This window comes from Pristiophorus japonicus, chromosome 6, assembly GCF_044704955.1.
Source record: "Pristiophorus japonicus isolate sPriJap1 chromosome 6, sPriJap1.hap1, whole genome shotgun sequence".
Classification (NCBI taxonomy): domain Eukaryota; kingdom Metazoa; phylum Chordata; class Chondrichthyes; family Pristiophoridae; genus Pristiophorus; species Pristiophorus japonicus.
In genome coordinates this window covers 196964255-196991341 of record NC_091982.1, presented here as the reverse complement: position 1 = coordinate 196991341, position 27087 = coordinate 196964255, and the positions used below count along the sequence as shown (strand labels likewise).

Here is a 27087-nt window from a genome sequence, read left to right as displayed (position 1 = left end):
CTACTGGTTGACAATGGCTATCCGCTGACGACATGGCTCATGACTCCAGTTCACAATCCATGCAGACATGTTCACCACTCATACAATGAGAGCTAAGCTGCCACAAGAAATGTGATAGAGGAAACCACGCTGAAGTAACGATTCTGCTGGCGGGAGGAGCCCTGCAGTGCTCGACTGAGCAGGTCTCAAGATTCTCAAGATTCGGCATGCTGCACAACGTTGCTGTTATGTCTCAAATAAAGCAATGTGACTGAGTACTGTAGACTTGAGTAAGTGTGACCTTAGTCTCTCTATTCTGACTCCATAGTGCTGGCACAGCATGGGAGGCCTGCTTATAAGCAGTGCTCCCAAGGGATGCTGGGATCCCTTGGGACTCCAACAGATGCGCCCTCTGGTGGCGGTAGAATTCTGGTTACAAGGTGTTGCATACATAACAGTTACCATCCTGAGGGAACAGCCCTTGCCATCACTAATCGGGTGAGAAGCTGAGGAGCAGGAACACGAGGAGGAGAAGGAGGACGTAGGAAAGGAGGAAGCAGAAGAAGAAGGGAGGGTGCAATCTAGACAGCCCCTTTCTGCCCAGGCTGTACATGAAGAACTAATTCAAATGCGATACCAGTAATCTCAACCCCAATTCCCCATTCACCAACAGTACCTCACTCCTTACTTTCCCTCTGTCACTGACGATCACATCATCCTCTTGGCCACAATGCAAAAATAAAAGCCAACACAATATAAACATTCCACAATATAAATTTGTAGATAAAATCATGCCATATTGCATACAAACATAAACTAATCACCCTTGAGCATTCCCTTAGTGCCTGTCTACCGTGTACCTTTGCCTGTCCTAATCCTCCTTTGCAATGTTACCCCAGTGGCTGCAGCATGGCTGATGGAAGGCTGCTGATTTTCAGTGGATGGCCTTGGAGGACGACCTTGAGCAGCTCTGGGCCTAGAAGGCCTGGCTTCAGTCTGTCCCATCTTGACATGGGCGGCAACAGTCTAGGTTGGCTGGCAAACAGGTAACAGGAAGGACACTGGCGGAGTGGCAGAGGTAGGAGCACGAATGCTGTTATCCTTAGATAGGACCGCAGATTCGTGCTCCATGGAGCCACAGCCACGGGCCACTCCCCCAGGGTGCGCCACAGCAATCCTAGTAATTTGTTGGAGGAACCAATGACCAAAATAAATGGTGGACAAGGCCCTCCCCTTTAAGGGCAGACTGGGTGCCCCAGCCACCACAACCCATGCACACGTGTTCACCATTCATACAATGAGCGCTAAGCTGCTACAAGAAATGTGATAGAGCAAATCATTGGCACGCTGACCCGCTTTGCGACCCGCAAAGCCTTCGGTGGCATTTCCCCGCATCAACCTCACTCCCGCGGGGCAATTTCTCCCGTGGAGCATATAGGCGTCAGTGCGTGGCGATAAGGGGCACACCAATGACATCATCGCCGCGGTGGCTGCTGTCTGGTGCAAAAACTACGGGACGCGGCACAAAGCCGTTTTCGCCGCCACCATCCTTGGGTAATTCCGGACGGATCGCTTCCACTGCCTGCCCCCGGGCGCTAACAAGCCTTTCAAAAAGAGGTAATTTTGGCCCCTATGTGTCTAATTTCAGGTGTATGTTTAAAATTGCCCCCATTGTCTCAGTTTGAAGTAGACTGTAAGCAGTGACATTCCACAGAGTGGCTCATCCAGCTTTAATAGGCCTCTTCAATGTCTGCCCTATTAACAAATAATGGTTTAGTCTCAGTGGTCACAGATTGTTGCTTTTTAAAACTGTGTGCAATTTCTTTGTTTTAAAATGCAACACTTAGATATAACTCATTCCCAAATCCTTATGTGAAGAAAAAAAATGCTCAAAAATACCAAAACATGATCATAATTTTTTCGGTTATTCAGACAATGAAGTAGATAAATTTTATGTTTAGTAGACAGGAAAGCAGTCAGTTTCTAAAACTGATCTCGCCCAAATGGAAAATTGCATGTTTTAGAGTCAGAAAATATGAATAGCCTATATAGCTCAGTAACGACTTTGTAGTTTATGCTTTAAACTCATAGAGGCATTAAATATTTTCTGTCTGTCTATCTGACTCAAGCGTGACTATTATTCACTAGTTAAGAAAGAAGGAATTTGCATTATTATGGCGTCTTATCATGTTTCCAAAATGCCCCTGTGCATTTCACATGCAGGAAAATTACTTTTTGCACACGGCAAGGTCCCACAAACAGTGATGATTGACTAAGAGGAGTGAGGGCTGCCAACTGAAACCTTTCCCAATCGTGCAATTAGTTCTGTGTTGTGCAGTTCATCTTTGAATCTCCATTTCTAGACATCAGGGGGCACAAAAAGAGAAGGATACAATGGTATTGAAAATCCATGGGAGCTCCTCACGGCATAAGTTCTGGGATGTATCTACCTAGAACTCCTGAACCCATCAGATTTTCCAAGGTATGGGGAATATTCTCTACTTTGCATATCAATGCCACAACTACGAGCACATTTTGGGCACCCACCCACCAATATTGCCTTTAAGCTGCGCCATTGCGCAACGCTCTGGACCTCCCACGCAGCTAGCTCACCAGCTTTTCAATGGGAAAAACTGCGCAGGCACAATATTTTGAATGGGCCACACAGCCCCTTAACAGGGCCATGCACCCAAGAAAAAATTAAAGGGAACATTGTCACCCACCTTTGTAATCCACATACTACAATTTACTCTTCCGGGTATGGGTAGGGAGCAATGACAGGGGAGAAAGGATGGCTCTTTTTATATTTTATCCCCTTTCCAGGTTCAAACCTCAATGACCAGTTAAGAAGGGTTAACTGGGTCATGTAAGTCTTTTCCAATATATCAATCAATTTTGATAAGCAGATATGTCGGAAATTATGATCATTTTTTACATGTTCTGATGAAATTAGAGCAGGGATGGGCAATTATTTGGGCTGAAGGACCACTTAACAAGTTTGGTGAGCCGTTGAGGGCTGTACACCAATGATCCCCCCTAAGTTGTGCACTAATCGCGTGGTTCCGTGTAGACCGCTCACCAGCTCCTGCCACTGAAAGAGGTTTTTGCTTTCTCAAATTATTTGCTTTTGAAGTCTAGCAACAATACCAACCAGTTACCGAATGGCAAAACTAAACTTGTCTGGAGTACATGATCCCATTTAAAACTTTACTTGTTTACCTTTTTTAAGTTCCTATTTTCATTGCGAAATATGTAATATTTTGGTGTTCATTTTCTCAGAGCATGTAGTTTCTTTTCAAATTCTTTCCTTTTTTCAACTTTTCTCCATGTTCGCATGAGCTAACTTTATCAAGGGCTCTTCACTCTGCTATAAAAAAAACACCAGAAACCCAAGCATGAAGAAGTTGTGTGCTGGAGTGAAAGTGAAAAAGAGAGATAATGGGCCCAAATTTTCCCAACCCCTTTTTTCGGCACACTCTCCCGAGATGCGCTGGAAACGGCGCCGAGAAACTTACTCACGATTTGGGCCACTCTGTTGTGTGTCCCGGGTCCTGGCGTGGCACTCCTCGTGGAGTGGGGGGGCGGAGCTACAGCCCTGTGCCGAAAACAGTGCTGGCAGCTGCGCGCATGCGCAGTAGAGCGGACGCACATGCGCAGTAGCTCCTTCCTATGATTGTGATGATGATGCCTGCAGAACACATCCCGCCCATATCCCAGGCCGAATGGCCTGCCGCACAGGCCAGCCGTTGAGGGCTGCAAGAAACAGGTTAGTACGACTGAGTTTTGATCAGGGCGAGAGAGAGGGGGAGAGGTTGGTCGTCTTTGGCTGCAGTCTAGTGGTTTGGACTGAGGATAGCTTGTCGTGTAGCGACGTCACTTGCCATGCTGGGCTGGCTTTGCATTCGTTTGGTTGGGTGGCGGTTTGCCAAAGAGTCTCTGCAGTACCGTGTGTTGCGCTGGACTTTGGTGTCCTTCCACACGTGGCCTGCCTGGCTCTAGTATACTGTCCCCGTACGTCTCGCCGCCTTCGCTGCTTCCTGCTTTTATCCTCCGACACTCCGCGCTGCCCAGCCACTGCTTCTGGCCTTTCTATTTCTCTTGCTCCGATATCGCCTGTCCCTCTGGCGCTCTCTCTCTCTGAATCGGGACTCAAGAACGGTGTAAGCCGAGCCCGGGATCTAGCGCACACGTGCACCCACCCATCCATCCGTCCATCTGTGCTAGCCCGCGCGGGTTGGTCGTGAGGACAGCGGTGTGCATGTTGTGCTAGAGATACCGGCCGGCGTCGACAAAATACCTTTCTGCCTACGACCTACGACCCCAGGGCTGAACTCGGGCGTGTTGGCCGATCTCTGAACTCCTTTCAGGGCTAAATGGAGTCGTCTGTGGTCCCTCACGCAAGAGAGCCAAAGCCCCATGCCTCTGCCAGGTTTCAGGTTGCCGTTTTTAAAGCCCGACCAAAAATCCAAAAAAAGGGAAAAAATTTCCGCCCGAAAAGGGTTGAAAGTCGGTGGGGCGGCAGCCGCATTATCCCGCACCTATCCCAAGCCGAAGGGACTCCCGCATGGCCAGCCGCTGCCGAGTTTAGTTGAAGGTGGGATTTACTTCAGTTTTTTATTTGTTAATTTAATTATTTACTTCAGTTCTTTATTTTTTATTGAAGCTTATTACTTTTTGTGCTTTGTTTGGTGCTTGGTGGTGCTTTAAATGTAGTTACTTGCACCGATTCCTTAACTCTAGGTAAGGTTTTTCTGTGCGGACAGAAGTGGCAACATACACTGACCTAAGTTAGTTTGGAGCAACTATTTGCTGGCCAAACTCGCTTAAATGGCCAAAACAGGCGTAAGTGGCTGGGAACGCCCTCTTTTGGGGAAAAAAAACGAAACAAAAAAAAAACCTAACTAACTCACTTATACTAGTGCAAATTAAATGGCCAGAATTGCAACTAAAAAGATACTCCAGAAAAATCAAATTGCTCCAAAAAAAAACAGCAACTCCTGGGAAAATTGGGCCCAATGAGTGTGCATATTTGTTCAAACTGGGACCAGTTTAAATGGAGCAGTGTTGACTCAAGAGGTTGGGTTTATTTATCATACAAACAGTCTCTTAATTTAACCTCATTAAATGTCAAAAGAGTGCTCTTTTTGACCAAGTCACCATATCAGCAAAGTTTGATAAGGAATTATTGGGCTTTCTGATGCATGGATGGATTTTTTGAAAATGCTTTGCTTTATAACTTGAACAAATAATATAGACTACAAAGACCAAAAGTGGAAGGGGAGAAAATACCTTTTCTCTTGAAAAAATAAAAGGAAAGCAAATAGAGGGGATGGGTTTCACCTTCTAATACTTTTTATACACGTCAAATAAATTTCAACCACAACTGACAAAAAAAATCATTTATTTTCTGCTTGTGAGTTAATGCCTGAGCTCTTGTTTAGCCTGGCAATGCACTCTATTTGTTATGAAGGGATGGTCAGAATTGGTTGTGGTTAAATAAGCAATGGGGATAAAAGTGGATTTCATTTCTCATGTGACTGACTTTCAGGGTTGCACAACTCCATCAAGAGGCAAAAACAACGACCCAGCAATAAATCTGTTTAGGGGCCATGCTGCCATCAGTAAAAAGCCCTCACCCGGGGGGCCGTGGCCCAGTCCGCGACTCCCAGTCCTCTTTTGTCCACCAGCCACCAGTCTCCATATTTTTGCCTCCCGTCTCGAAGGCTCATTTCAGCCTCGGAGACAATGACCCACATCCTGACATTATGTGGGGCTGGGGGTCAGCTGCAGCAGACGTGGTTTGAAGCCAGGCCTTGGCATGCTGGACAGAAACTATTGGCGGGCCAGATACGGCCTGTGAGCTGTATTTTATTCGCCACTGGATTAGAGTATCTTGGCCTGTTCTCATCTTAACATTTGTAGCATGTTAACCATAACTAGAGCCATAAACATGGTTTTCATGTTATCGTAAGGATTGTCTCTGCAGGCTGCTTGACTAGTTTCAAAAAATAAAGTGACTTATTCATCTGGCCCTTCAGGCCGGTTGGGGGACAGTTTTATAATACCTGTGGTGCCAGTGCTGTCAGTTTATGCCTTTGAGAAGGTTCTGTGGCTTTGCTTTCTTATTGAGCTGCTTTTGCAGAATTCAGTGTTAACCCCAAGGTTTTCCAGAATTCCATAATGGGTTTCAAGAGCCCACTGTGCTGCAGTCTGTTCTACTCCTTTGATTTCTGTCACCATTATTAATCTTACAGAATTTGTCATTAGATCACGCAGTACTAAGGGTCTCTAATCTCAGTACAAGAGATTAGCATTGCAATGCTTTCGTTAAGCTTAATTCGCATAGAATGGTTATAACATTTTATACAGCACAAAAATATTTATTTTTACTCCTAGAATCTTGAGGAAAAGGTAAAAAGTCTTCAAAGTTGCAAAGAAGTAACTGAGCACAAACTGAAGGAAGCCAGCTTGGAGTCACAGCAGGTGGGAGAATGTGTTCTGTGAGATACTTGTTTTTGTATCCTTTATGTCCGACATTAATAAGACATCTTGTCAATCTTACGAACATTGGGGCAGATTTTGTGACCGGTGGCATACCTACAGAGTATGCCGCCGGCATCCAAATTGAATACGAACTTACCTGATGGGGACCCTCCTTCGTGAATCATAGTATCATAGAACTTTAAGGCACCAGAAGGAGGCGATTTGACCCATCGTGTTTGTGCCGGCAGAAAAAGAGCCATCCAGTCTAATCCCACTTTCCAGCTCTTAGGGCTCAATTTCCCCCAGTGATTTACGCTGTTTTTTTGGAGCAGGCTGCTCTTTTTGGCCTAAGTTGAAAAACCACAGTTTCCACAATCAATTTGCACCAGTGTAACTCAGTTATGATTTTTTTAAGTCCGTTTTTTTTTCAGCCAAAGGGGGCGTAACCAGCCACTTACGCCACTTCTGGCCATTTAGGGAAGTTTGGCCAGCTGAAAGTTACTCCAGTTCTGATTAGGCCAGCGTATGTGGCCTCTCCAGAAAAACCTTCCTGAGAATTAAGGAAATCGGCGCAGGTAAGGAAAGCGTTGCAGCAAATGCCCGGACACACTGTAAGAATTGAAAAACACATAGCAGCAACCTACCAACCCTGTCCAAAGGCTGTCTGATCCCAATCTCAGTCCCCGGTTCACACACACACAGTCCGGTCCCAGAGGGGGTGGCGGGGGAGGAGAGAGAGCAAGAGATAGATAGATATCTTTAAAATCGGGTTAGGCCATGCCAAAATGAACAAATCCAACGAGGAAACTTAGAAAAAAAATTTTGGGTGTACTTGGGCCCCAAAATATCGGGCGTAACTCTTCAAGTACGCCAAAAAAATGCTTTGCGGAAAATTGAGCTCTTAGTTTGTAGCCTTGGAGGTTACGGAATTTCAAGTGCATATCAAAGTACTTTTTAAATGTGGAGCTTTTCTACTTGTACCACCCTTTCAGGCAGTGAGTTCCAGACCCTCACTACTTTCTGGGTGAAAAAAGGTCTCCTCAACTCCCCTCTAATCCTTCTATCAATTACTTTAAATCTATGCCCCTTGGTTATTTCCCCTCTGCTGGGGGAAATAGGTTTTTCCTATCCATTCTGTCCAGGCCGCTAATAATTTTATACACCTCAATTAAATCTCCCCTCAACCTCCTCTGTTCCAAAAGAAAACAACCCCAGCCTATCCAATCTTTCCTCATAGCTAAAATTCTCCAGTATTAGCAGCATCCTTGTAAATCTCCACTGTACCCTCTCCAGTGCAGTCACTCCTGTAATGTGGTGACCAGAACTGTACACAGTACTCTAGCTGTGGCCTAACTAGTGTTTTATTCAGTTCAAGCATAACCTCCCTGCTCTTATATTCTATGCCTCGGCTAATAAAGGAAAGTATCCTATATGCCTCCTTAACCACCTTATCTACCTATCCTGCTACCTTCAGGGATCTGTGGACAGGCAGTCCAAGGTCCCTCTGTTCCTCTACACTTCTCAGTATCCTACTATTTATTGTTTATTCCCTTGCCTTGTTAGCCCTTCCCAAATGCATTACTTCACACTTCTCTGGGTTGAATTCCATTTCCCATTTTTCTGCCCACCTGACCAGTCCGTTGATATCTTCCTGCAATCTACAGCTTTCTTCTTCATTATCAAGCATATGGCCAATTTTAGTATCATCTACAAACTTCTTAATCATACCCCCTACATTCAAGTCTAAATCATTGATATATACCACAAAAAGCAAGGGACCTAATACTGAGCCCTGCAGAACCCCACTGAAAACGGCCTTTCAGTCACAAAAACATCCGTCGACCATTACCCTTTGTTTCCTGTGCCACTGAGCCAATTTTGGATCCAACTTGTCACTTTCCCTTAGGCTTTTACTTTTCTGATGAGACTGCCATGTGGGACCTTGTCAAAGGCCTTTCTAAAATCCATGTAGACTACATCAAAGGCACTACCCTCATCAACCCTCCTTGTTACCTCCTCAAAAAATTCAGTCAAGTTAGTCAGACATGAGCTTCCCTTAACAAATCCATGTCGACTGTCCTTGATCGCCTTTCTAAATGATGATTAATATTGTCCCTCAGAATTTTTTACGACAATTTTCCCACCACTGAGGTTAGGCTGATTGGCTTTTAATTAGTCGGTCTATCCCTTTCTCCCTTTTTAAAAAATGACACAACATTAGCAGTCCTCCAGTCCTCTTGCATCACACCTGTAGCTAGAGAGGATTGAACCTCCGCTATATCCTCCCTTGCTTCCCTTAACAGCCTGAGATACATTTCATTTGGGCCTGGCGATTTATCTACTTTAAAAAATGCTAATCCCCTTAAAACTTCCTCTCTCACTGTGTTTATTTCATCTAATATTTCACACTACTCCTCCTTAACTACAATGTTTGCACGTCCCTCTGCTTTGTGAAGACAGATGCAAAGTATTCATTAGAATCATACCTATGTCTTCCGCCTTCACACACAAACTTCCTTTTTGGTCTCTTATAGGCTTTCTTTAGTTATCCTCTTGCTCTTTATGTATTTATACAGCATCTTAGGGAAATTGATGGGATTGAAGGCCAATAAATCCCCAGGGCTTGATAGTCTGCATCCCAGAGTACTTAAGGAAGTGGCCCTAGAAATAGTGGATGCATTGGTGATCATTTTCCAACAGTCTATCGACTCTGGATCAGTTCCTATGGACTGGAGGGTAGCTAATGTAACGGCACTTTTTAAAAAAGGAGGGAGAGAGAAAACGGGGAATTATAGACTGACATCAGTTGTGGGGAATATGTTGGAATCAATTATTAAAGATGAAATAGCAGCGCATTTGGAAAGCAGTGACAGGATCGGTCCAAGTCAGCATGGTTTTATGAAAGGGAAATCATGCTTGACAAATCTTCTAGAATTTTTTGAGGATGTAACTAGTAGAATGGACAGGGGAGAACCAGTGGATGTGGTGTATTTGGACTTTCAAAAGGCTTTTGACAAGGTCCCACACAAGAGATTGGTGTGCAAAATTAAAGCACATGGTATTGGGGGTAATGTATTGACGTGGATAGAGAACTGGTTGGCAGACAGGAAGCAGAGAGTCGGGATAAACTGGTCCTTTTCAGAATGGCAGGCAGTGATTAGTGGGGTGCCGCAGGGCTCAGTGCTGGGACCCCAGCTATTTACAATATACATCAATGATTTAGATGAAGGAATTGAGAGTAATATCTCCAAGTTTGCAGATGACACTAAGTTGGGTGGCGATGTGAGCTGTGAAGAGGATGCTAGGAGGCTGCAGGGTGACTTGGACAGGTTAGGTGAGTGAGCAAATGCATGGCAGATGCAGTATAATGTGGATAAATGTAAGTTTATCCACTTTGGTGGCAAAAACACGAAGGCAGAATATTATTGGAATGGCGGCAGATTAGGAAAAGGGGAGGTGCAACGAGACCTGGGTGTCGTGGTACATCAGTCATTGAAAGTTGGCATGCAGGTACAGCAGGCGGTGAAGAAGGCAAATGGCATGTTGGCCTTCATAGCTAGGGGATTTGAGTATAGGAGCAAAGAGGTCTTGCTGCAGCTGTACAGGGCCTTGGTGAGGCCTCACCTGGAATATTGTGTTCAGTTTTGGTCTCCTAATCTGAGGAAGGACGTTCTTGCTATTGAGGGAGTGCAGCGAAGGTTCACGAGACTGATTCCTGGGATGGCAGGACTGACATATGAGGAGAGACTGGATCGACTGGGCCTGTATTCACTGGAGTTTAGAAGAATGAGAGGGGATCTCATAGAAACATATAAAATTCTGACGGGACTGGACAAGTTAGATGCAGGAAGAATGTTCCCAATGTTGGGGAAGTCCAGAACCAGGGGTCACAGTCTAAGGATAAGGGGTAAGCCATTTAGGACCGAGATGAGGAGAAACTTCTTCACTCAGAGAGTTGTTAACCTGTGGAATTCTCTTCCGCAGGGAGTTGTTGATGCCAGTTCGTTAGATATATTCAAGAGGGAGTTGGATATGGCCCTTACGGCTAAAGGGATCAAAGGGTATGGAGAGAAAGCAGGAAAGGGGTACTGAGGTGAATGATCAGCCATGATCTTATTGAATGGTGGTGAAGGCTCGAAGGGCCGAATGGCCTACTCCTGCACCTATTTTCTATGTTTCTATGTTTTCCTTGATTTTTACTTGCCAATATTTTCCCATGCTCTCTCTTTGCTTGTGGACTTGCTCTCTGACACTGTGTACTCGAGGGCAGTAGTGGCCCACGGATCCCAGGGGCGCAGCGTGTGCAGAAGTGTACCTGGGATCACGTGGGCCTGGTCCTCCATTTCAGATCACCGAAGGGAAAATGTCTACCTCCAATATTTGGTAACGTTCTTTATATTACATAAATACAACAACACCCAAACAAAAAACTGAAAAATCTGTACATTAATCATTGGAGATGTTTCGGACAGTTTTATAATTCATTACATCATATTCCAGAGCTATTATAATGAGTAACTGACTCTTTCTAATCCCCTTATGCTGATGAAAACAGGCCCTATGCATGTTTGCATCAGCCTTAAAAATGTTATACATAGTTGCTGGGCAGATGGTGGGCAATTAGCCCAACTCTGCGCCAGCAATTGGGTTTCCAAGGTGGAGTGTGTAAGGTCCTTACTCTACAGTATGAAACCACACGAGGCACATTCTGGGGACATGGTCACTCTGTGACCTTAACTCTTTATTCACAGGACTCTGAAGAAGATGACCCTGCATGGGACCTCCCTTTTTATACCTGTGTGTATAATTGTCCACTGTGATGGCATGAATGTCCGTTCAGCCTGCCATTGTCTCTGTTGAAGTCCTACTCGGGTCTGTTGCTGGGGACTGCCCCTGCGGGGCTCTGAATGGCATTGATGATGTTGACTCCCTGATCCATCGCCGTGTTAGAGGCAGAATTGCGCGCGTATATTATTTTCGTCTCTTACTCCCCCGCCATGAAAGTTTGAGCTATCAACGCCGCCTCCAAGGTCAAATCCTTGGTCTCAATTAATTTGTGGTAAATTCCCGCATGACCGATGCCCTCGATAAAGAAGTCCCTTAGCATCTCCCCCTTGCAGGCGTCTGTGAACTTAGAGGCTGGCCAAACGCCAGAGGTCTGCTACGAAGTCCAGTATGCTCTGTCCTTCACGACGTCGGTGGGTGTAGAATCTGTGTCAGGCCTTATGTATGCTACTCGCCGGTTTGAGATGCTCCCCGATCAATTTGCTAAGTTCTTCAAAGGTTTTGTCCGCCGGCTTTTCGGGTGTTAGTAAGTCCTTCATGAGCGCGTAAGTCTTTGGTCCTCAGCTGGTCAAAAGATGAGCCCTTCGCTTGTCAGCCGCTGCATCCCCCAGCCATTCTTTCGTAACGAAGCTTTGCTGAAGCCTCTCGACAAAATCGTCCCAGTCTTCCCCAACACAGTACCGTTCCTCTGTGCTACCGGTGGCCATTCTCATGGGTCGTGAATTCCAGTTTCTCGTCGCCAATGTAAGGTCCTTTGAAACCACACGAGGCACATTCTGGGGACAAGGTCACGCTGTGACCTTAACTCTTTATTCACAGGACTCCAAAGACGATGACCCTGCACGGGACCTCCTTTTTTATACCTGTGTGATCAGGTAAGGAGTGTCTCCCACAAGTTCACCCCTTGTGGTCAAGGTGTGCATCTAGGTTGAGTGTATACAGTAATACAGTGGTGTTACATTGTGGTTACATACATGACAGAGCGGATGATCTGTCGAGTCATAACTTGACAGATCGCAAATTCATGATTTAGCGCATGCGTCTGCGAACATCCCAAACTTGCGGTCTATTTCAAAGGCGGTATGATGGCGTACTCTGAGAGTACACCATCATACCCACCGCAAATTCTGACCCTATGTGTCATAGTTTTGCTGTCTTGGAAGCACTATATGGAACTATACTATCACAGTGCTGTGTATCAACAGTATGAATCCCATTATGCCATTAAAGGAGAAAGAGAGTGCAATTATTCTCCCATCAATTACCTAAAAAAATTTAAATAATATTAAACCCATAGCAGCTCCGCTCACTTACATTCAAGATGATGCTGCAGACTAGTGTGAATGGCAAACTAATTCTGGCTTTATTATCTGCCTGATCAGAATTTAGATCAGTCCATTGTACAGTTTTCTATAAATAAGTTGAATCAGTTGGGATTCACATTGGTAGCCCTTTAAGCCAGTGTTATCATAGCAGATTTGGCTCTGAGTGGAGACCCAAAATGATGGTTATTCAAGGGAGGGAAAGTTACAGTAGTAGAAGATCTATCCTTCAAAAATTCAGTTTTGCTGGCTCCAGTAGTTGGACTTACTTCCAACTGAAAAACACATTTCCACAGTTTGAGGAAACCATGATTTAGCCAAGTGAAGAAATGTATGTATTGAAATTATTTACTCTTAAACATTACTTTTTTAAACTGTTCTCTCTCTTGAAATTAATCTAAATTAAATTAAATGTAGGAATTGTTGGTGCTCCCCCCCCCCCTGCCCCGGCCACATGAGTTGGAAGTGGATTTAGAAATAGAAAATGTATTACCCAAGGATCTTATAGTATATTTTTTCTACCAGTCGTATGCAAAAATTGGGATATGCAATGTATATTTTGTGTTGCGATAGAAATTTGAGAGTTTATACAAGGAAGGTGAATATGTTATTCCACCCATGCTGTAACTTTACTTAATTTTTAAGCTAAGTTTAATATGTTTAAACATTGTATATCCCGCATGAATGGAATTCTGCCCCACTAAAAACTGCATTCTAGGCTAAATCATGGTTTCCTCAACTTGTGGAGATTTGTTTTCCAATATCAGTGGAAGTAAATCCAACTACTGGAGCCAGCAAAACTGAATTTTATTTAGGCACACTATAAACTATTCATCACATTCGAGGACTATTTAGTTCTGATCCCATCAGAGATCATTTTCACATTTAGTTTTCCTATTTTTCAGGAGACATTTTTGCTCAAAAGAAATGTTAATTATTTCCAAGTATTGAAAATAAACATTATAAATAAATACTACTCAATTATTTCTACTGCTGAATAAAATCTATTACAGATTGCAGTACTGAAAACTTAGCTTCAGTTACCTCAACTTAGCAGGGATTTATGCTATATTTTTTATCAATAAATGTTTCTGCCCCAGTTTTCTCTTAACCCGAAGGGACTGAATTATTCTGCGGAATGGTTTCACAGTTGCAAGCAGCTCTTCAATAATTTGAACAAGTGACCATTCTTAATATGAATGCCTAGATAGCGACTATTGGCAAGCTATTTGATTGTGGCAGGCCTCACCGCTTAGCCCAATTCTGTCTTTGTCGACATGCAGCGTTCCAACTGGGTGTCGCTGGATAATGATCAGGAGGAAGAACCCTGGCTGGTTCTGGCCGCCCAAAGCATGGGGACACTGAGTCAGTTGTAGTATTCCCCATATTTATCCAGCTGCAATCAGCTCACTCATAACACAACAGGGATGGAACCTGGGCATTCTTGGTTTGTATGGTTCAGTCATATTCATTGCTGTGCGTTTACTCACTCAGAAATGGGGAGAACTACAAAAGTAGTTAATATTGAATGCAGTTATCTGAAAATGTGCATGCTATATACATGCACACTACATAGAGATGTCTTTAATATGTAGTGATATTTAGGGCAGTGTTGCTACCTGTGATGTTATCTGACTGCAGATCAGTGCTAACCTGGAGGAAGCACATCAGTGGTTTAAGTCCAAATTTGATAGTTTGCAAGCAGAACTGATAAAGACACGTGGAATGGATCCATCAAAAAAACAATTGTATGATGGAGAAAATGTAATCAAGACTGGCACACAAGAACTATGTTCAAGGTCAAGACAAAGAGCAAAGGTTGGAGTCACCTTTTTAAGATATTTTTCCATAATAATGGGTTAAGCTTTGGGAACATTGGAAAATGCTACAATTACATTTTCCAACAACAATAAGATGTACTAGGTTAAGTTTTCCTCTTCATTATTTGTTATTAAAACATGTCTTCCATAAACCTGGTCTAAGAACTGCCGAAATGTTTCATCAACATGACTATCGGCGGAGAATCCGTCCCACCTCCACTTCCGATCCTCACCAGCACCGAATTCTGGTCCGATCTGAAAAAAACGTCAAAGAGAAGAAAATCAATCAATAGCCCGCCTCATTGGACTCGACGATAAAAACTTCTTAAAAAAAACTAAATGTGCGACAACTTTCTGGCGGGCATGCATTTCGGCCCACACAGGATTATCAGTTGCCTAAAGATACCAGTCACATAGGGCCCGACTTCGGTGGACCACCCAATCCTCGGCAGTCTCGCGGTGGTCGCTCAATCTTCACCGCCCGGTACCGCTGGGGCGGAGTGCTGGCAACATTGGTCCGGACGGTCCTGAGCGGTGCATCAGTGGAGTGCGACGGACAGTCTGCTCCAGTAAGGTGTCAGGGACTCGGGACTCTTTGGGTCCCGAGTTCTGCGCACAGGCGCTCTTCCATCGACTTCAGTTTCCCCACCACCACCACCACCCACCCCCCGCCCCCGAGAAGCGCAGTCCGGAGGTCAGAGACTGCCGATGTCGGATCGCAGATAAGTGTCTCCAGGTAAGTTTTAGATTTTTAATTGTTTTGTGCAGTGTTTTTGATTTATTTATAATACTTAGGCTGTTGTGTGAATAAAATGTATTATTGTTATTTATTTATTTATTTCCACATTTTTCTGGGGGGGGGAATTAGATCTCTCTGTGGGGGGGGGATTTGATCTCTCTGGGGGGGATTTGATCTCTCTGGGGGGGATTTGATCTCTCTCTTGCGGGGGGGGGGGGGGAAGAGAAATAGATCGCTGGGGAGAGAATGGATTGCTGGGGGGGTTGGGCGGGGTGGAGGAACATTGTAGTTTACATGCCGGCGATACGCTACCAATGTTGGACTTTTGGGTTGTTCCGTGTGGGTGGACGGTATGCATACCGACCAGCGGTATGTCACGTACCAAAGTCAGGCCGGGCGGTATAGAAACATAGAAAATAGGTGCAGGAGTAGGCCCTTCGAGCCTGCACCACCATTCAATAAGATCATGGCTGATCATTCATCTCAGTACCCCTTTCCTGCTTTCTCTCCATACCCCTCGATCCCTTTAGCTGTAAGGGCCATATCTAACTCCCTCTTGAATATATCGAATGAACTGACATCAACAACTCTCTGCGGCAGGGAATTCCACAGGGTAACAACTCTCCGAGTGAAGAAGTTTCTCCTCATCTCAGTCCTAAATGGCCTATCCCTTGTCCTAAGATTGTGTCCCCTGGTTCTGGACTTTCCCAACATCGGGAACATTCTTCCCGCATCTAACCTGTCCAGTCCCGTCAGAATCTTATACGTTTCTATGAGATCCCCTCTCATTCTTCTAAACTCCAATGTATAAAGGCCCAATCGATCCAGTCTCTCCTCATATGTCAGTCCTGCCATCCCTGGAGTCAGTCAGGTGAACCTTTGCTGCAGTCCCTCAATAGCAAGCACATCTTTCCTCAGATTAGGAGACCAAAACTGAACACAATATTCCAGGTGAGGCCTCACCAAGGCCCTGTACAATTGCAGTAAGACCTTCCTGCTCTTATACTCAAATCCCCTAGCTATGAAGGCCAACATGCTATTTGCCTCCTTCACCGCCTGCTGTACCTGCATGCCAATTTTCAATGACTGATGAACCATGACACCCAGGTCTCATTGCACCTCCCCTTTTCCTAATCTGCCGCCATTCAGATAATATTCTGCCTTCGTGTTATTGCCTCCAAAGTGGATAATCTCACATTTATCCACATTATACTGTATCTACCATGCATTTGCCCACTCACCGAACCTGTCCAAACCACCCTGCAGCCTCTTAGCATCCTCCTCACAGCTCGCACCGCCACCCAGTTTAGTGTCATCTGCAAACTTGGAGATATTACACTCAATTCCTTCATCCAAATCATTAATGTATATTGTAAAGAGCTGGTCACTGCCTCCGATTCCGAAAAGGACCCGTTTACCCGACTCTCTGCTTCCTGTCTGCCAACCAATTCTCTATCCACGCCAGTACATTACCCCCAATACCATGTGCTTTGATTTTGTACACCAATCTCTTATGTGGGACCTTGTCAACGGCCTTTTGAAAGTCCAAATACAACACACCCACTGGTTCTCCCTTGTCCACTCTACTAGTTACATCCTCAAAAAATTCCAGAAGATTTGTCAAGCATGATTTCCCCTTCATAAATCCATGCTGACTTGGACCGATCCTATCACTGCTTTCCAAATGCACTGCTACTTCATCCTTAATAATTGATTCCAACATTTTCCCCACTACTGATAGGCTAACCGGTCTATAATTACCCGTTTTCTCTCTCCCTCCTTTTTTAAAAAGTGGTGTTACATTAGCTACCCTCCAGTCCATAGGAACTGATCCAGAGTTGATAGACTGTTGGAAAATGATCACCAATGCATCCACTATTTCTAGGGCCACTTCCCTAAGTACTCTGGGATGCAGACTATCAAGCCCCGGGGATTTATCGGCCTTCAATCCCCAACCCAATTTCCCGCCTAATAAGGATATCCTTCAGTTCCTCCTTCTCTCTTGACCCTCGGTCCCCTAGTACATCCGGAAGGTTATTTGTGTCTTCCTTCGTGAAGATAGAACCAAAGTATTTGTTCAATTGTTCTGCCATTTCTTTGTTCCCCATTATAAATTTACCTGAGTCCGACTGCAAGGGATCTATGTTTGTCTTCACTAATCTTTTTCTCTTCACATATCTATAGAAGCTTTTGCAGTCAGTTTTTATGTTCCCGGCAAGCTTTCTCTCGTACTCTATTTTCCCCCTCCTAATCAAACCCTTTGTCCTCCTCTGCTGAATTCTAAATTTCTCCCAGTCCTCAGGTTTGCTGCTTTTTTTGGCCAATTTATATGCCTCTTCCTTGGATCTAACACTATCCTTAATTTCCCTTATTAGCCACGGTTGAGCCACCTTCCCTGTTTTATTTTTACTCCAGACAGGGATGTACAATTGTTGAAGTTCATCCATGTGATCGATAAATGTTTGCCATTGCCTATCCACCGTCAACCCTTTAAGTATCATTTGCCAGTCTATTCTAGCCAATTCACGCCTCATGCCGTCGAAGTTAGCTTTCCTTAAGTTCAGGACCCTAGTTTCTGAATTAACTGTATCACTCTCCATCTTAATAAAGAATTCTACCATATGGTCACTCTTCCCTAACGGGCCTCGCACAACAAGATTGCTAATTAGTCCTTTCTCATTACACATCACCCAGACTAGGATGGCCAGCTCTCTGGTTGGTTCCTCGACATATTGGTCAAGAAAACCATCCCTAATACACTCCAGGAAATCCTCCACAGCATTGCTACCAGTTTGGTTAGCCCACTCAATGTAAATTAAAGTCGCCCATGATAACTGCTGTACCTTTATTGCGCACATCCCTTATTTCTTGTTGGATGCTGTCCCCAACCTCACTACTTACTACTGTTTGGTGGTCTGTACACAACTCCCACCAGCCTTTTCTGCTCTTTGGTATTCCATAGCTCCAACCATACCGATTCCACATCATCCAAGCCAATGTCCTTCCTTACTATTGCATTAATTCCCTCTTTAACAGTAACACCACCCCGCCTCCTTTTCCTTTCTGTCTGTCCTTCCTAAATGTTGAATACCGCTGGATGTTAAGTTCCCAGCCTTGGTCACCCTGGAGCCATGTCTCTGTGATGCCAATTACATCATATCCATTAACTGCTATCTGTGCAATTAATTCGTCCACGTTATTCCGAATACTCCTCGCATTGAGGCACAGAGCCTTCAGGCTTGTATTTTTAACACACTTTGCCCCTTTAGAATTTTGCTGTAATGTGGCCCTTTTGGTTTTTTGCCTTGGGTTTCTCTGCCCTCCACTTTTACCATTCTCCTTTCTATCTTTTGCCTCTGTCTCCCTTTTATTTCCCTCTGCCTCCCTGCATAGGTTCCCATCCCTCTGCCATATTAGTTTAACTCCTCCCCAATAGCACTAGCAAACACTCCCCCATGACATTGGTTCCGGTCCTGCCCAGGTGCTGACCGTCTGGTTTGTATTGGTCCCACCTCCCCCAGAACCGGTTCCAATGTCCCAGGAATTTGAATCCCTCCCTTCTGCACCACTCCTCAAGCCACGTATTCATCTGAGCTATCCTGCGATTCCTGCTCTGACTCGCACGTGGCACTGAGTAATCCTGAGATTACTACTTTTGAGGTCCTACTTTTCCATTTGGCTCCAAGCTCCCTAAATTCGTCTCGTAGGACCTCATCCTGTTTTTTTTACCTGTATCATTGGTACCTATATGCACCATGACAGCTGGCTGTTCACCCTCCCTTTTCAGAATGTCCTGCACCCGCTCCGAGACATCCTTGACCCTTGCACCAGGGAGGCAACATACCATCCTGGAGTCTCGGTTGCGGCTGCAATAACGCCTATCTATTCCCCTTACAATTGAATCCCCTATTACTATCGCTCTCCCATTCTTTTTCTTGCCCTCCTGTGCAGCAGAGCCACCCACGGTGCCATGAACTTGGCTGCTGCTGCCTTCCCCTGAAGAGTCATACCCCTCAACAGTACCCAAAGCGGTGTATCTGTTTTGCAGGGGGATGACCACAAGGGACCCCTGAACTACTTTCCTTGCACTGCTCTTCCTGTTGGTCACCCATTTATTATCTGGCTGTGTACCGTTTACCAACTCGCTAAACGTGCTATTCACGTCATTCTCAGCATCGTGCATGCTCGAGTGAATCCACCCACAGCTCCAGTGCTGCAATGCAGTCCATCAGGATCTGCAGGCGGATGCACTTCCCGCACACATCGTCAGGGACACCGGAAGCGTCCCTGAGTTCCCACATAGTACAGGAGGAGCATAACACGTGTCCTAGCTCTCCTGCCATGACTTAACCCTTGGATTAAATTAATTGGGCAACAACAATGTTAAAAGGTTACTTACTGATAAAGAAAGAAAAAGAAAAACTACTTACCAATCACCAGCCAATCACTTACCGCCTTGGCTGTGACATCACCTTTCAATTTCTTTCTACTTTTTTGCCTTCTGCCCCTGCTGCAGCTGCACAAGCCACGCCTCTCCGACTCACCAACTGCCGCTGGGCCTATTTATATGTCGGTGGTATGCAGCTGTTTTTCCACGAAACTTTCAATTCTCAGCAGTATGCGGGTGTTCATGCGGGCGGCAGTGGGCAGTATGTCTGCCAAAGTCGGGCCCAAAGTACCTGTTAATCATTTCCAGATTATTGAGTTTAGACCCAGTAATTTTTAAAAAAAGATACCTTTTACATACAGCATTTAGAGGGCCCAAATTTGCCCAGGAGTTGCTCCGTTTTTTTTTTGGAGCAACTTCGTTTTTCTGGAGCATCTTAAAATTCCCCATTTTGCACATTTAATTTGCGGTAGTATAAGTGCGTTAGTTAGGATTTTTTATAGTTTACTTTTTTTTTTCAAAAAGAGGCATTACCAGCCACTTTCGCCTATTTTGGCCATTTAAGCAAGTTTGGACAGCTAATATTTGCTCCAAACTAACTTAGGCCAGCGTATGTGGCCACACAGAAAACCCTTGCGGAGAGTTAAGAAATCAGCGCAGGTAGGTACTTAATGACTTGACTAAAGAATGTGAATAAGATCACACAGCTATACAGGACTGACAAACTTCTCAAAGTTAATTTACTGTACAACAGAAGCATTCATGGAAGCTTAAACTACAAAAGTAAAAGTAAAGAGACAAAACATATTTACATAATTTTTTCAAAATATCCAAATAAAAACAGTTACCACCGCCGCCCCCCCAGCCCCCAGCCCCCATCAAAACTCTCCTCTCTCCTCCCCCCTGGATCAAACCTCTCCTCCTTCCCCGTTTCTTGTCGCCCTCAGCGCGGGATGTGCGGCAGGCCACTCGGCCCGGGATAGGGGCAAGACGCGTTGGGTCCCACGCTGCAGGCATGCACCATCACAATCATGTATAGGAACCTACTGCCCCAGAACTGGTCCTAATGCCCCAGAAATCTGAATTCCTCCATACTGCACTATTTCTCCACCCATAAGTTAACCTGTCTTATCTTACTGCTCCTATACTCACCAGCACATGGCACTGAGAGTTAGGTTACTACCTTTGTGAACCTGTTCTTTAACTTCCTCCCTTGCTCCTGAAACGCGGTCTGTAGGATCTTGACCCTTTTCCTACCTATGACATCGATTCCAACATGAACCATATCTTCTAGCCGTTTTCCGCAAGATGTTCTGCACCTGTTCAGTGATGTCCTTTACCCTGGCAGCAGGGAGGCAACACACCATGCGAAACTCACATTGTTAGTTGCAGAAATGCCTGTCTATGCCCCTATCAAATTCCCTGACTACTGCATTTCTACACTTTGCTATGCCCCCTTGTGCAGTCATTACCCCATGGTGCTGTGGATGTGCTTTAGACTGCACTCACCCGAGGTGTCATCACCCTCACTGATAAAAAATATATATATATCATACATACATACACACACACACACACACACACACATATATAGATACAGACAACTCTTGATTATCCGTACACGGATCCAACGGGAAACCGTTGAAACAGGATTTAAAATTCTGTTGCTAACAAGTGAAAAGACAGCTCCAAATAATTTGGAAAAATCGCCTTCCAAACACTGTGCTCATTCATTTGCTCTCTCTCTCTCTCTCACGCACCGTAAAAATCACCCTCCCCTGCCCTTGCTTTGCTGGTGTGTGTGCGCGCGCTGCTGCAGCCGCTGTCTCGCGGTCGCTGCTGATGGGAACGGGGGCAGGGCCGGCACCGGGTTCCAAGCACATAACCTGTACATGCATGCTGGTAATGTCCATCTTTTGTTACGGTTTGTGGCTGATTGTATTGATTCATTAAAGTTTTAACTTATAAATGTAAACTTACCCTAACGATTATATTTATTCATTAAAGTTTTAACTTTAAAATGTAGACTCACCCTAACAGAAAAATCGTTTACCCGGAATAGCCCAATCCCCGAGGAACCCGGATAATTGAGAGTTGCTTGTATATATTTAGTTTAGTATCTCCTTATTCTTATTTAATTATTTATGCATACCAGATTTTTTATTTAATGCAATTCAGATTTTTTTAATCCAGGTATCCCCTACTTAGTTAATTTTAATTTTATCCCCCTTGGATCTAATTAATAACTGATTATTTATATATTTACTGCTGCCCCTTGATTTTAATTACTTAGTACCTCCTTCCCACTCTCACCAAATTTCTGTTGCCACTCTATTTAGCAATTCACTCTGTTTAGCAGTCTGCTCACAGTTCTACTTTAACAGATAGTCCTCTAATAAATATCATTTAGAAACACATTAGTTGCAGCTGGTCAATCATAATGCTAGTTACAATAATTAACACCTAGTCCGAGACCCACTTACTGCATATTGACTGTTAACTGCCAGACTTTTTTTAAAGTAAAGTTTTAAAGTAAGAAATCTAGGTTAAATTTTTGTTTGATAACGCCACACAATCTGTACTATTCACACACTACTTACCAGTGAATTCCCACTCTTGCTAAATTCCTGTCACTACTCTGTTTAGCAAGCCACTCCCTTTCGCAGATTCACCAAGCTCTGCAAAGCAGTAATTTAATATAGTTTTTTGTCCTGTATAACATTTTGGAAGGGGGAAGATTACAATATATTAACAATTTTAAATGAAAATCTTTATGCTGTAAAAATGATATGGGATATTTATGTACATTATTTCTCTGTTTCCATTGTTACCAGAAATGTAGGATACTATCTTAATAAGTATTGAAAAAATTCTGATGAAACTGCATCAGGTATAGCACAGACCGATGCAAATTAATGCTCCCTTTGCTCTGCCCCAACAATATGCCTCAACCCCGACCTCAAGTGAACAGTGTGACTTTTTCATTTCCCAAATCTGCCATTTTTATGTATTCTCTTTGTGAGATTGTTAATTTGTACCAAATTATGGTGGTCACTTCGAACTGAATTGGAACAAGCTTGGCAGGGGGATGGGAACCGGAGAATAGATTCAGTGGGGAGAGAAGCAAAGCTGGAATTGGGCAGTAGAGAAGCAGAAGTAGAAAGTGAATTTGGAAGACCGAGGAAACGAGGGCTGGAAAATAGACAACAGGGGAGTTTGGCACCACTAAATGGTAAATACTTCAATGCAAGGAGTATAGGAAAAAAGGCAGATGAGCTGAGAACACAGATTGACACTTGGGAGTGCGATATTATAGCTGTTACTGAGACATGGCTGAAAGAAGAGCAGGTATGGCAGCTCCACATTCCTGGTTACAGGGTTTTCAGACGGGATAGAGAGGGTGGTAAAAAAAAGGAGGTGGGTCGCAGTATTGATTAAAGAAACAATTACAGCTGTGAGAAGGGATGATATGTTAGAAGGGTCATCAAACGAGGCCATATGGGTTGAATTAAAGACCAAAATAGGGGCAGTCACACTACTGGGAGTGTACTATAGATCCCCAAGCATTAAGGGGGAGACAGAAGAACAAATATGTGGGCAAATTGCTGCGAAGTGCAAAAACTATAGAGCTGTGATAGTGGGAAATTTCAACTGCCCTAATATTAACTGGGAAAAAGATAGCGTAAATGGTACATTGGGTGCGGAATTCCTAAAATGCATTCAGGAGAACTTCTTTAGCCAGTATGTAACAAGCCCAACAAGGGAGGGGGCGGTTCTGGATTTGATTTTGGGGAATGAAGAGGGGCAGGTGGAAGGGGTATCAGTAGGAGAGCATTTTGGTGCTAGTGATCATAATTCAGTAAGATTTAGGGTAGTTATGGAAAAGGACAAAGGGGGACCAGGAATCAAAGTTCTCAATTGGGGTAAAGCCAATTTTGCTGGACTGAGTTGGGATTTGCCAAAGTGGACTGGAAACGGCTCCTTGATGGTTAATCAGTGTCAGAGCAGTGGGAGGCATTCAAGGAGGAGATCCTGAGGGTACAGAGCAAGAATGTTCCCTTAAAAAAAGGGTGGAACTAATAAATCTAGAGCCCCCTGGATGTCAAGGGACATACAGAATAATATAAAGAAAAAAAGGGAAGCTTATGACAGATACTGGGATCTCAACACGGCAGAAACTAGAGAGGAGTATAAGAAGTGCATGAGTGCAATTAAAAAAGATATCAGCAAAGCAATGAGAGAGCATGAAAGCATGTTGGCAAGTAAAATCAGGGGAAACCCAAAGATGTTTTATAAATACATTAAGAGCAAGAGGATAACTAAAGAAAGAGTGGGGCCTATTAGAGACCATAAAGGAAATCTGTATGTAGAGGCGGAAGTTGTGGGTAGGATTCTTAATGAATACTTTGCATCCGTTTTCACAAAAGAGAGGGGCAATGCAGACCTTGCAATGAGGGAGGAGGAGTGTGAAATATTAGGTGAGATAAATATAGTGAGAGAGGCATTATTAAGGGGCTTAGCAGCTTTGAAAGTGGATAAATACCCAGGCCCGGATGAAATGTATCCCAAGCTGTTAAGAGAAGCAAAAGAGGAAATAGCAGAGGCTCTGACCATCATTTCCCAATCCTCTGTGGCTACAGGTGCAGTGCTGGAAGACTGCTAATGTTGTACCTAAATTGTACGCTAAATTTTCAAAATTACAAAGGTGGGGAGCTACTGAATTTCTCCCCCTAGGTCTAGATCTAGTGTTAAGTAATCAGTATTAACTTCAAGTCCTTTTATTACTTTCCTTTCCCCCACCTTTACGAAGGGTTGAACACAGAGAAACTTAATATATTGGTGCCTTTTTCACAGTTGTTGACACAAGAGGGACACAATGCGTGTGATCTATTTGTATAAATTGCATTGAGACAACAATCTCAATGCTTGAGCTCTGCATTTTAATAGAATAAATATTTTCTTTTAAAATAATATATTTCAACCGCCTCCTTCCAAAATGTTATAAAGGACAAGAACCTGTGTGTACCTCTGATCACTTTATCTCCGTTCTCCCAGGTTAAATATTTTACAAAGAGTAAAACCTGAATCAGATTTAATTATTAATGCATTCGTTGTCATCTCTGGCTAAATGTTTAGCATTGCACTTCAAAAAGAAGAAATACTAGGACAGTTGCTGTATACAATAAGCAATAAAACCAAACCTCTTCTATTTTTACAAAGGACATGAAAGTGCCAACTGTTAAAATTCCGAGTCAATCCAGCCTCAATCGTTGGGAAACTAAACAGGAACTGAAACTTCTCTCCAGGAAATATAAAGCTGATGTGCCCAAGTGATCAAACAGATGAAGTGGAGTAAATTTGAAGCCAATTGAAATTCAGATCCATCCCTTAAAATGTTGAAATTCAGCTGCTAGAATGAAAATCAAGCCATTAGATCTGTATTTTTTTGAGATTTAGTTGGATGAAGAAAGGTTGTCGGCAACACGCCTGGGTCACTCAACGAAGGGCATTCAGGCCCTGTTGCACATTCATGAATGAGTATTTTTTTCACACTTTCAAGGCAAGACATTTTGAACCAGCTGTTCAGTTATTCAGTTCACGCAAGACTTGCAGTCATGTATTTTCTTTACTGGTTTCATTGTCCATACAACTTGAAATGAAAATTTAAAGTTCCACACAGAACATTTACAAAAATCATGGTAGTCACCACAGTCTCACTTAGTGGAGAACCGCAAATGCTGGAAATCTGAAATAAAACTGAAAACACTGGAAATGCACAGCTGTTAACCTGCATTTCTCACTCAGATTTTGGCTAACACTTCTGGTCGGACCCTTCATCAAAAGTGGCATGCAAAGAAGAAATCCCCTTTCTCAGGACTTCTCTAAACAAAGAGGGGAGAGTATCCAATTACTCTGACATAGCATGTTGATGGATCAACGGACTGCTCTGTATATCTCCATTTTCCATCAACTACGTCTTCCGAGTTTGCAAGTAAATTGGCAGGAGCTGGCCACATTGACACACGCTGGGGTAGATTTTCATCTTCATCGAACGCGAGGTAATCTGGTGGAGTGAATCATCCGCCTGTTTTAGAACCCGACTGATTGTCATTTCATTGCAGTGTTACTTGTGACCATTTCTGTCTTGTATTGCAACCAAAATGTGGTGAAATGCATTCAAATAGAAGCTTCAGTATTCTGCCGACAACCTGTCAGGTAAAATTGGCTTTTTCACAGTGACACTGCAAATGACCTTCTGTATCTCCCGTCACGTGATGATTACAAATATAACATTCTAGTCCGGAATCTTTCTCCTTTGACTCTGGTTAAACTTGATCCTTGGATGAGAAATAATATATTAGTTGCAAAACACTTGGTTAGACCAGCTGCAGAGAAAAATGTTTGTGAGCTCTGATATTGAAGTGGAACTTATTTTTTAACACTTGGATTACTGTTTTTTGTACCTGTGTAAATTATGTTATATAGGTGATGAACATGCAATGATGCTGATTGCCTTTAAAAATGCAAAGAATTAACTTTCATTAAAATGAGTTCTAAAAGGGCTATTGTGCAATTTTAAGCTGTCTGTAAATATTAAAAATTCTTAAGCATTTAAGTAACCAAAAGTGTTTTTGTATTGTTGTTTAAATAAATTAGAAGAAAGAAAGACTTGGACATCTCAAAGCACTTTACAGCCAATGAAGTACTTTTGTAGTGTAGTCACTGTTGTAATGTAGGAAACATTAAATTAAATTAAATTAAACATTAAATGAAATAAGGAGAAAGCCCTTCAAAGTCAATAATAAAAATGTCATGTGCTCCACCTTCAAGAGAGTTATATTTGCTACTCGCAATGTTTTGAAGATGCAGTAGCAGTGAATAATATATTAATATTTATATTGGAAAAAAGTCACTTTCCAATGCCTTCATTTTATAGCTATTAATGAAGAAGTGAAATTAGTCATAAGACAGAACTGGAAACAAAACAATTTGTTGTACTGATTCACCATTAACTTTTTCTTAATTCTATATTCTGTAATCATCTAGTCTCGAATGATGGATTTCCACATGTGTATAGGAATACAGACGAAGCGTATCAATTTTGGATGACATTTTAAAATTATAACTGAAATGTCTATTCAGCTCCTCAAATTGAATGTCTGTCTTTCTGAATTTAAGGATACAAAAGGACTCGCGTGCCAATTATCCTGATTACAGTAACCAGCTTAAGCTGATTTATTTAACTACTTAATACTTGTAAAAAGGCAAATGTGTTTGCACTTCAATGATTATTGCAATTAGCTGTATTTTTTTAACTAGGGTTAAATTATTAGATTAATAGTTACTAAAAAAATAAAGTTTTACATTTTCCTGTAATGTAACCAGAAGTGCAGTAGAAACCCCATTTACACATGTATAAGTGGTTTTGTTGCAGTTCCAGTTAAGTTATCGAAACAGAGTGGGAGTAGACCATTGTATCTTGTGCCTTTGTCACCTCCAGACTCGATTACTCCAATACTCTCTTGGCTGGCCTCTCCATAAAGTTCAGCTTATGCAAACTCTGCTGCCCAT

The 27087-nt window shown here is 43.3% G+C and overlaps 1 protein-coding gene across 6 annotated transcripts in view; it reads left to right on the top strand.

Moving 5' to 3' along the window:
* The window catches only part of ccdc150 (coiled-coil domain containing 150), a 169544-nt gene extending 143200 nt beyond the window's left edge, over positions 1-26344 (top strand). For all 6 annotated transcript variants that reach the window (XM_070883527.1, XM_070883529.1, XM_070883525.1 and 3 more), the window contains 3 exons: positions 6376-6462; positions 14211-14387; positions 24736-26344. In XM_070883527.1, the coding sequence (XP_070739628.1) occupies positions 6376-6462; positions 14211-14387; positions 24736-24849 (378 nt within the window). In that variant the 3' untranslated portion in view covers positions 24850-26344. The remainder of the gene's footprint in view (positions 1-6375; positions 6463-14210; positions 14388-24735) is intronic.
* Positions 26345-27087: the final 743 nt, after the last annotated feature.